The sequence below is a fragment of the Enhydra lutris genome, unplaced genomic scaffold, assembly GCF_002288905.1.
Source record: "Enhydra lutris kenyoni isolate GAN:26980312 unplaced genomic scaffold, ASM228890v2 scaffoldscaffold44, whole genome shotgun sequence".
Taxonomy (NCBI): Eukaryota; Metazoa; Chordata; class Mammalia; order Carnivora; family Mustelidae; genus Enhydra; species Enhydra lutris.
This window is the reverse complement of record NW_019154128.1, coordinates 14,112,519-14,121,247: the sequence shown is the minus strand read 5'-3', so window position 1 is coordinate 14,121,247 and position 8,729 is coordinate 14,112,519. Positions and strand designations below refer to the sequence as shown.

At 54.3% G+C, this 8,729-nt stretch overlaps 1 protein-coding gene across 1 annotated transcript in view; it reads right to left on the bottom strand.

The window, feature by feature from the left end:
- Window positions 1-532: 532 nt before the first annotated feature.
- Window positions 533-8,729, bottom strand: part of LOC111155854 (fer-1 like family member 5) — a 54,522-nt gene continuing 46,325 nt past the window's right edge. The window contains exons 35-53 of the mRNA XM_022516273.1: window positions 8,175-8,321; window positions 7,927-8,089; window positions 7,752-7,777; window positions 7,060-7,110; window positions 6,824-6,925; window positions 6,346-6,465; window positions 5,691-5,852; window positions 5,361-5,452; window positions 4,790-4,960; window positions 4,433-4,581; window positions 4,095-4,234; window positions 2,849-2,937; window positions 2,558-2,647; window positions 2,212-2,353; window positions 1,907-2,006; window positions 1,640-1,833; window positions 1,320-1,429; window positions 872-1,016; window positions 533-760 (exon numbers count right to left, since the gene is read on the bottom strand). Of these exons, the coding sequence (XP_022371981.1) occupies window positions 533-760; window positions 872-1,016; window positions 1,320-1,429; window positions 1,640-1,833; window positions 1,907-2,006; window positions 2,212-2,353; window positions 2,558-2,647; window positions 2,849-2,937; window positions 4,095-4,234; window positions 4,433-4,581; window positions 4,790-4,960; window positions 5,361-5,452; window positions 5,691-5,852; window positions 6,346-6,465; window positions 6,824-6,925; window positions 7,060-7,110; window positions 7,752-7,777; window positions 7,927-8,089; window positions 8,175-8,321 (2,421 nt within the window). The remainder of the gene's footprint in view (window positions 761-871; window positions 1,017-1,319; window positions 1,430-1,639; window positions 1,834-1,906; window positions 2,007-2,211; window positions 2,354-2,557; window positions 2,648-2,848; window positions 2,938-4,094; window positions 4,235-4,432; window positions 4,582-4,789; window positions 4,961-5,360; window positions 5,453-5,690; window positions 5,853-6,345; window positions 6,466-6,823; window positions 6,926-7,059; window positions 7,111-7,751; window positions 7,778-7,926; window positions 8,090-8,174; window positions 8,322-8,729) is intronic.

The following is an 8,729-nucleotide window of genomic DNA, read 5'->3' as shown; positions in this document are numbered from 1 at the left end:
GCTTTTTGTTCTTAGAAACAAGTATTTCCCATTGTGAATGGGACCAAATACTGTTCTGGGCCCTCGAATCCCAGGTGTGCCCTAGAGGAGGGAGAGACTTTGTACATGCACAGTAGGGGTCAGAGCAGAGGCCTTGGCAAGCTGCTTACCCCCACGTGAGCCATTGCTCTCCTCACAGTCCCCCATTCCTTTGGTTTCCCTCTTTCTTCAGAGCCTCTTAGAGAAGAAGAGACCCTGAGGACTAGAGGTGTTATATAAAGATGATGTTCCCTGTCCTTGTGAGTCTTGCTTTCATGGTTTCTTCAACTCCCTTAAATTACAGGGTAGCTCTCTGTGACAAAATGTGTTTACTTCAGTGGGAAAATGACAACAACTCTGTTCTTGTTGGAAGTGGTTTCCGAACAGAACATGCCCCTCATTGCATATGTCCCAGAAGCCCCCTATGTCCTAGAAGATAGAAATGAGAACTAGTAGGAAGCGAAAGGGTAGGGCCAATGATGGGCCGGAGAAAAGCCAGGCAGACATGGACTAATTAGTCTTGTGGGGCTGGAAGTTCTGGAAAAATGTCTTGTAGGCGATTCATAGGTCCCTGGAGGAGTTTCAGCTCATGGTCTATTGTAGAATTTAGGTTCTGATGCTGGCTGGTGAGGATGGAAGAGTGGGCGTTGCTGCTGCTTGGGGGATTCATGATATTGGTGGGTGTTTTAATGGGAGCATTCAGCCGAAGTTCAGGTTTGATCCAGCTCATGGCCAAGTAGTTCTAGAGAGAACAGGTGACAGTTAGCCTGAGGGAGCGACTTGAGGCTGTCTCTTCAGAGTCCTACCAAGAGCAACTAGTGCCTTTGTCCCTCTCCCCAAGGTGGTCACTCACCGGGGCAGAGTAGATAAAGTTGAACAGCATAAGTGCTATAATAAATATGATTGCACCGATGATGATTTTGAAGTGGTAGCGTTTCCAGAAAATGCGACAGAAGATTGTCACAGGTGACCGCAATATGAGCAAGGTGTTGGGGCGTCTGTGCATGAGCAGAGGAGATGTCAGAGGATGGAGGCACAGAGGGAACCTTCAGGTCAAGTAATCGCAGCAAAGAGCTTTCTTTTTTAAAAAGCAACTTTTGCTTGCTTGTGTGTACCCCCCCCCACCCCTTTCCCCCAGGCTGTTCTCTCCTCCTCGTAACTGAGGTGGGATGTTGGGGAGTAATGATCCCTCTCCACTTGTAGGCCCACTGCTCACCACCCCATACAAATTTCTGGGCCCAGCAGCTCAGCTGTGGGAATGAGGAGGAAGGATTTGGTGCCTTTGTCCCGCAGGCTCTTACAGGGGAGGATGAAGTGTAGGGTATTGATTGGGTTCTGATTGGCCTCGCCCTGCTGGCTTGATTAAGGCTTCCTTCTTGGACAGAATCTCCAGCGTCATCTTCACTTTACCCTAGAAACACCATAGGCGGTGGGAGGCTGAGTTCATTATAGCAGATGTGAGGATAGTTTTTTGTGTGTGTGTGTGTGTGTGTGTGTGTTTAAGGCCCCTTCCCAGGGCCCAGAAAGGAAAAGGAATTTAGCTAAGGTCCCCAGAAGTCTGTTAGAGCCAAGTTATGTGGCATAGCAGTCCTATGCAACAGACACCCTCCCCAGCTCCTACCGACATGTGCCATTTGCCACCATCGAGGACCTGGGCAGGCCACCAGCCCGTTATGGTCTTCTTCTTAAAGAGGGAGAAGTGCTTATACTGGAGGAAGTAGGGCCACTTGGAGTCAGTCTCCATCATCCTGATGGAGCACAGGTTGGCGTGCCGGGTCGGGAGGGGCATGTCAAACAAATCCAGCTCCAGGACCCCTGAGCCAAAGAAATGGTGTCAGCAAGGAGGAGCTCCCTGCCCTGTGGTCGCGGGCCCTGGGCCGGATCCCACCTAGGAAGTCATCTGTGGAGAAGGTGTTATTGTCCCAGATCTGGATGATAAGCCGGGCTGGGAACTTCATCACGGTGGGGTCCAGGCTCCATATGTAGTCCTGGGGGATGACAGAAACCATGTGACTGACCTGTCTCCTTTGAGATTTCCCTCTGCCACCTCAGTAGCCCACCACCTCGTGGTGATGGACTGTCAAGGAAGAAGCTTTCTCCTCAAGGCCACATTCCAAGGGTTCTGGGGTGGATTGTGGTTCGAGGGAGCTGAAGGGGGAGCACGCCCCACCCTCCCACCACATGGCCTGTTACCTTCTGACTCTGGACACACATACGCTCAGCTGCCAGGTAGTCCATGGTGAAGATGAACCGCCAGTTGAAGTTGCTCTCCCCAGTCAGAGAGTGGTAGTGGATATCCGTCTTCTGCATGTCCTTCTCGAGCCCAGCTAACCACCTGGGGCCAGAGTCCTTTCACCTGGGCTTCATGTGTATTGTCCCTGTCCCTGAGTTGGAGCCCTGTGGGAGGGGCTCCCTGGCAGACCACCAGGCACAGGTGGGGGTGGAGAGATGATGCCCCAGGATCGTGGGCAGAGGCTCAGGGATGAGACAACTGGGGACCTCAGAGGGAATGCTGCTGGAGCCCTGCTCTCTTCCTCACCCTTTGACATAGATGTCGCTCATCCCGGTGGTTAAACTTCTCCTCAGGTCCACTTGGGCAGTTTTCCAGACAATGCAGCGCAGCTCATACCTGCAGCCGGTGGGCTCTGAGGCTTTGCTGAGGAGTAGCTCCCCAGCTGCGGCCGTGGTGCCCTCCATGCCCAATCGAGGCATGCCAGTTTGGGGGAATGCAGGGGAAGGAAGCTCCCGGGATTCCCGGGAGAGGAAAAGAATTGCACACCCGTGGCCAGTGCCTGGGGAAGTGCAGCAATGGATGTGGTGGGTCACTCACCTTTTAGGCTTTCTGGGCTTGATGTTGACTGGGGGGCCAGGAGGCCCAAGCTTCTTGGGGAAGATGTCCACCCACATTTGCACCTTTCCCTAGAGTGGAAATGGATTGGACAGCTGGGAGTTGCTAACCTCTGTTCTCAGCACACTGGCCTCTGAGCCCCGTCCCAGGTTTTGAGATCTCTTGAGGCTGGGTCCCCACAACTGGAGGGTGGAGTGAGGAGTTATCGGTGAGATGGAGTGGATTTCGGATAGGAAGTCTATTAACCGCCCACCAGCTTCCCATTTTTCTCGTGTTGGCTGGAAGAAGGGTGCAGGGTGAGATGGACAGTGTATGATGGATTCAAAACAGATGGCATGGCGATGGGATGTCACTCGTGACCGGGTCTGGAGGGTGAATACCCTTTATCAGGCCATGCTAGACAGCCCCTCTGGACAGGGCTCCATGGGGGGCTTGGGGCTTCACTTCTTAACCAGCTTAGTGGCCCTGAGTAAGAGCAAACTAGATGACCAAATGTCCAGGTCGCCATATGTTGTGGAAGCCCAGCTTAAGGATATTAAGCTGCCCATCAAGCACAGTGGTCTAAGAAAGGAGGGATGAAAAATGGTGAGAAACAAAAGAAAAGAGTAGACTACCAAAATTGGAAGGTAGATACATCTATTTCTTCAAACTGTCTGACCTCATTTTATCCTTTTGAAGTTGACCCCACATAGGAAAACAGGTTTAATGAGAATGGTTTAAAAAGTGCTCAGCGGAGAACTCAAGTGTCTGGAATGTGGTATCAGCTTGAGAAATTTGGAGAATGAGATGAGCCCTTCTGGTGACTGGAGGGTAGATAATTAGGGTGCCCGTGGGGATTTTTATTCTGTTTGGGGTTCCTTGCTATGGAGAAAACACAGCCTGCAATTAACAGGCCAACCAGAGCTGTAATGTCTGCACATCTGACCCAGGTGCTACTTCCCCTGCCCTCCCTCAGGAGAGACTAAGGCAGTGTTGGTGCTGGCTGGTAGGGCACCTTGGCCTTTCCACTAACGGATATGGGGGGCCCAGGTTTCTTGTAGATGACTTTTACAGTTCTGAATTTCTCCATTCTAAGGGACATCATTAGACTGTCTCACTTTGAACATGTGTAGAACATGCTGGGGTTCCGTGCATGTATGGCTGTGAATGCATGGTCTTCTCGTCCTGGGCTGCATCTTGGATGGCTGGGCTCCCTTGTCTCCTAATCTAGCCCCCTCTGGTCTCCTACCTGGTCGATGCCTGGCTGGCTATTGCTGTACAATGTGCGGGTCTCCACATGCTCAGGCACCAGCCCCTGGGTGTGCAGGAGGTACAGGGCAAGGCGTTCTTTCTTAGGTCCCAAGTAATGAACAGGAGGGGGCGTGGGCTCTAGATGGAAGGAAGTGGAAGGAGGTGGTCACAACATCATGAGCCTTCCCATCTCCCAGCTGCCCTCCTGTCCCCTACCCCCAGCCTGGACAGTGGACCTGGTTGCCCTCTATAGGAAGAAAGGGCAAAATGGGGCAGGTGCCCTCTGGTTGCAGAGGCCTGGATCTGTGCCTTCTGACAGTGTGCTGTACTTCTCACCGAAGCTTTGCAGTTTGAATTTTTTCCCATTGTAAAAAACAGTGTCCTCTTCAGGACTGAACAAAGGCGGAGGCAACCCTTTCTGTTTGGCATGGCGTTCCAGGAGGAAGCTTGGGGTCATCTGATCCCGCCACCTAAAGGGCCCTGCGCTGTGGAATTAAGGGAGAGGAAAAGGTGGGAAGGTTTGCATCCCAGAGAACATTCTGCTTTGAGCTGCAGATGAGCGGGGGCGGGGGAGGCATGAGTGGAGCCAGGTTCAGGCCCTAGTTTCCCAGATGCAAGTCTCCTCCTAAGGGAGCTGGGGCCTCCCTCCTCCACCCCTCCCCTACTCTCTTGCCCGGCTTCAGGTCCACTCACTAGCAGTAGGATTTGGAGAGCCCACAACGGGCGCCAAAACCAGACAGGAGTCGGTTTTCGAGGTCAATGACTGTGGTTCCAATCTTTTCATCAGGTGAGAACAGGTCAAAGTCATATAGCTGGATCTCTAGGTCCTTCTCCAGGGGGATGGTGCAGCTCAGTTCAAACATACTGGGGGTGAGGGTGTTGGGAGACTGTGGACTGTGCTGTCCGCAGGCCTCCCTGTCCAGCTTCACAGCCCCATGTTTGGTCATGGTGAATATGGAAAACAGAGCCTGGGGTGGCTGTTGACTGCCAAGAACTATCCCCCAGGGTTGGCTAGAAATAACTTTTGACAGGCCTGGCTTATGGGACCCTGAACTCCTTTCCCAGGTGAAGCATTTGAGAGGGAGAATAGAACTGACCACCCTTCCATCTGTCCAGCCCCGAGTGTGTGTAAGACCCCATGTTAGGAACTCAGAGGTTAGAGAGAAATGGAAGAAGTCTTCGCCTTCTGGAGCTTACTCCTACCCAGCGTGGGAGGGTGTGAGGGTGTGGTGAAGTGGGATCGGGTAAAGTTGGGGCAGCTCACATGCCGAAGATGGGATTCAGAGTGTTGGGGTAGTACTTGTCCCGGTTGCCCATCGTTGTCTGTCCCAGTTTCAGGATCACATAAGGGTCACACTGGGGTTCAGTCATAGTGAGGGAAAGGCAACAGGAAATGGAGAGTCAGTCCAGGTTGGTTGGGGAGGGTGGGGAATGGACTGGAAATGAGTTCCTGTCAACGGGGGAGCCTGTGGGGAATTGACCATCTGGGTATCAGCCTGAGGGAGCCCCAGGACCTTGACGCAAGGTTTGGGAGGCACCCGGGTTGGGTGGTCCTGGAGATGAGGGACACCACAGGGCTGGGGCTGCTGATTACCAGGCCATTGGAATCTTGGGGCTGCAGGTTGATGGCTCGAACCATGTACACGCGCACCAAGCACTCCTGAGGGAAGTCCTCTTTGTTGTGCCAAACCAAGAACTGGCGGGGGGGCTTGGGGGCTTTTGGATCCTCAGGAAAGGGGTAGACGCGGAAAAGGCCCTGTGTGTGTGTTGGGGAAGGAAGGTGTTGAGGCGGTGCCCCTGGCCAAATCTCCCGAGAGAGTATGCTGCACCGAGGATGGGAGAGAGGGGCGCAGCAGAGACGCTCTGTGGGAACAGCAGGTTTGGGGGGTTATGTTGGGCTGACAACTATGGTGGTTAGGTGGGCTTCCAGTTTCTGCTGACACAGACTCTCATTCCACCCCCCGTCCATCCCTTCAGGCTGGAACTTGTTCTCTAAGGCTCTTGGGCCTTGGGAGACCTGCGTAGGCCCGAGCTGGATTGAGAAGGGCCCTGCCTAGCCCGTGTAAAGGGGGAGGTCACTCCGAACCCCTGCATTGGTCAGCCTTTTATCCCCTGCTCCCCAAACTGTTTTTCAAGCCTTCCCTACACCATCCCCACCATGAGCATAGAGAGCCAGGGCTTTGATTAGAATCTTCTGGGGGACGGAAGGGGCATGGGAGACAGGTAGCTCCATGGAAGTGAACACGTACCTTGAACTCCCCTACCACAGGGCTGTCCAGCTTGGGCTCTTCTTGGTAGAGTCTGAAGGTCTGGCAGAAGTCCTGCAGGCCTTCAAAGGCAGGCACGGCTTCCAGCTCACAGTCATACACCTGCAGGGGGTGTGTGGGGTCCAGGCCAGTGGGGAGAGCAGGCCTGGGTTCAGCTGAGGGAGGACCATTCCTGCTGTCAGGGGGTTGAGGGATCACCAGTTCCTGGGTCTCGCTTTGAAGTGTTTACCCAGTCAGTGGCCCGAGAGTCAGCACTGACTGCTGTAGATGGGGCAGCTCTGGTTCCCCAAAGGGCATGTCTGATGGAGGTGTGGCCTGTAGTCTTGGGGAGACAAGGAGGAAACTACCCCCCCACCCCCGACCCTGTCATTCCTAGAGGCATCAGGGCGAGGTCTACTGGTCTCCCCCAGCAGATTTCATTCTGTGTCTCAGCAGTCTCCCCTCCCAGAGATCTCCAAACCTTCAGGGTATGATAGTCTTTGTACTTGTACTGCAGGGCCTTCGAATCTCCTGTGGCCCAGAATAGCTTGCTCCACCAGTCCACTTCATGCTGGTACTGATCCTGGCAGGGAAGGTCATTCTGGTCCTTGGGGAGAAGGCACCAGAGCCCTCCCCTGCCCAGGGTCATGCTGCACCCACCGCCTCCCTGAGCTGCCCAGAGTGGTTCCTTGTTCCCTGGGGCTGAGCCTGCATCACCTGAGCTTTGCTGGGACTGATCCAGAACTTTTCATAGAAGTAATCTAGGAGCTGAAAAATGAGAGCAGGAGAGCAAGGTGAGGCACAACATGCCGACCTAGTCTGCTCACTGTCTCTGACCCCCCAGGAGAAAGGGATGGAAGGCAGGGCTTCCTTTCCTGGCTCCCTGGCTCTTCCCAGAGCCCTTTCAACTCAGGGATTGGCACACATGGAACCAGGAGGAGGATAAACTTAGTTCTTACCCTCATGGGCCTCAGCTACAGACAGAACTCTGGAAGGGCCCGGAAATGCAGAACCCCAGTCTTACTAAATCAGAACCTGCTTTTGCTCAAGATGTCCCCAGGATTCCTGTGCATTCACTTTGACAAGTGCTGCTCTTGAGGGGTAGTTCTGAACCTTGGAAACACTGGAATCACCGGGGAGGAGGTGGGGGCCTTGGAGACACTGCTGATGCCTGGGGCTTCCCCAGCAATCCTAATGGGACAGGTCAGTGGCCTGGCCATCAGGATTTCTTTAAACTCTCAGACGGTTCTAATGTACAGTCCAGGTGGAGAATCACAGCTTTAGGGTTCTCATGTACACCAGGAACACACATACCAGAGCTCTGTTTTATCTCCACCCCTGCTTGGGGACAAGGGTTGTCCCCTGTAGATGGCATGGGAGAAGGTGGAGACCCTGAGCCCTTAACTCACCTTCTGGTACTTGTTCACAGACAGCACTGTGTGGAGAGAGAGCAATCATGAATCTCAGGAGAGAGAGAAGAGTGAGGGGGAGGAACACCAGCCCAGAGGGCAGCCAGGTCCACCCCCACTCCCAGTGCCAGCTTGAAGGTGAGGCCTGGGGAAGGGCAGGGTGAAAGGACCGTACTTGGGAGCTGTGGAGGCACGTAGTCCTCAGCCCAGGGGTCGCAGAAGTAGGGTTGTAGGGAGTGGATGTTGGCCTGACCCACCACGGTCTGCTGGCCGAAGTCCTGATTGTCCACCACCTTCAATGTGAGGGGTGGCGCATAGACCTCCTCTGTGGGGATGAACTACAGCGCCAAGGCAAGGCGGAGCATGAGGCCTCCTGGAAGGAAAGGGCTGCCCCAGCCCCTGCTCTGCCCGAGGCCACCTTACCAGCGTGAGGAAAAGGACTGACTGCATGAAGTTAGGGTTGGTCTGGAAGTCCTTGATGGGCTCTGTCTGCAGGGACTCTTCCCAGCATTCTACCAGGAGCTGGGGGGAACGCACCTGCTTCATGTTCCGAAGGCCCCAGACCAGAATCTGCCGGAACAGAGGAGGGGCAGGGCAAGCAGCAGCTGGGGCCTCTAATGGGGTCCTGGCCAGAGAGGGAGCTGTCCTGGGAGTGATGGTGCATCAGGTAACATCTGGGGCCAGGAAATGAGCTGGATGAAGTCAGAGTCTGAAGGCTAGCACAGGTGTCCTGTCCCATGAGGGATCAGTGCTTGTCCTCAAGGCCTCCGTGAGGGAGTGCCCTCTGGCTACTGTGACTATCCTTCACTGGCCTCCAGGGCCCTTGAGGTATTGCCCTTCCTCCCCTGCTGCTTTGTTTGGCTTGCAGTCTTCAGGAGGGAGTTCCTGAGGCTGGCTGCCTTGAGGGCCCACAGAAGTAGGGGGTAACTCAGATTCCTTGGGTATCCTTGTTGCCATTTAGCTCATTGCCGACTTGGA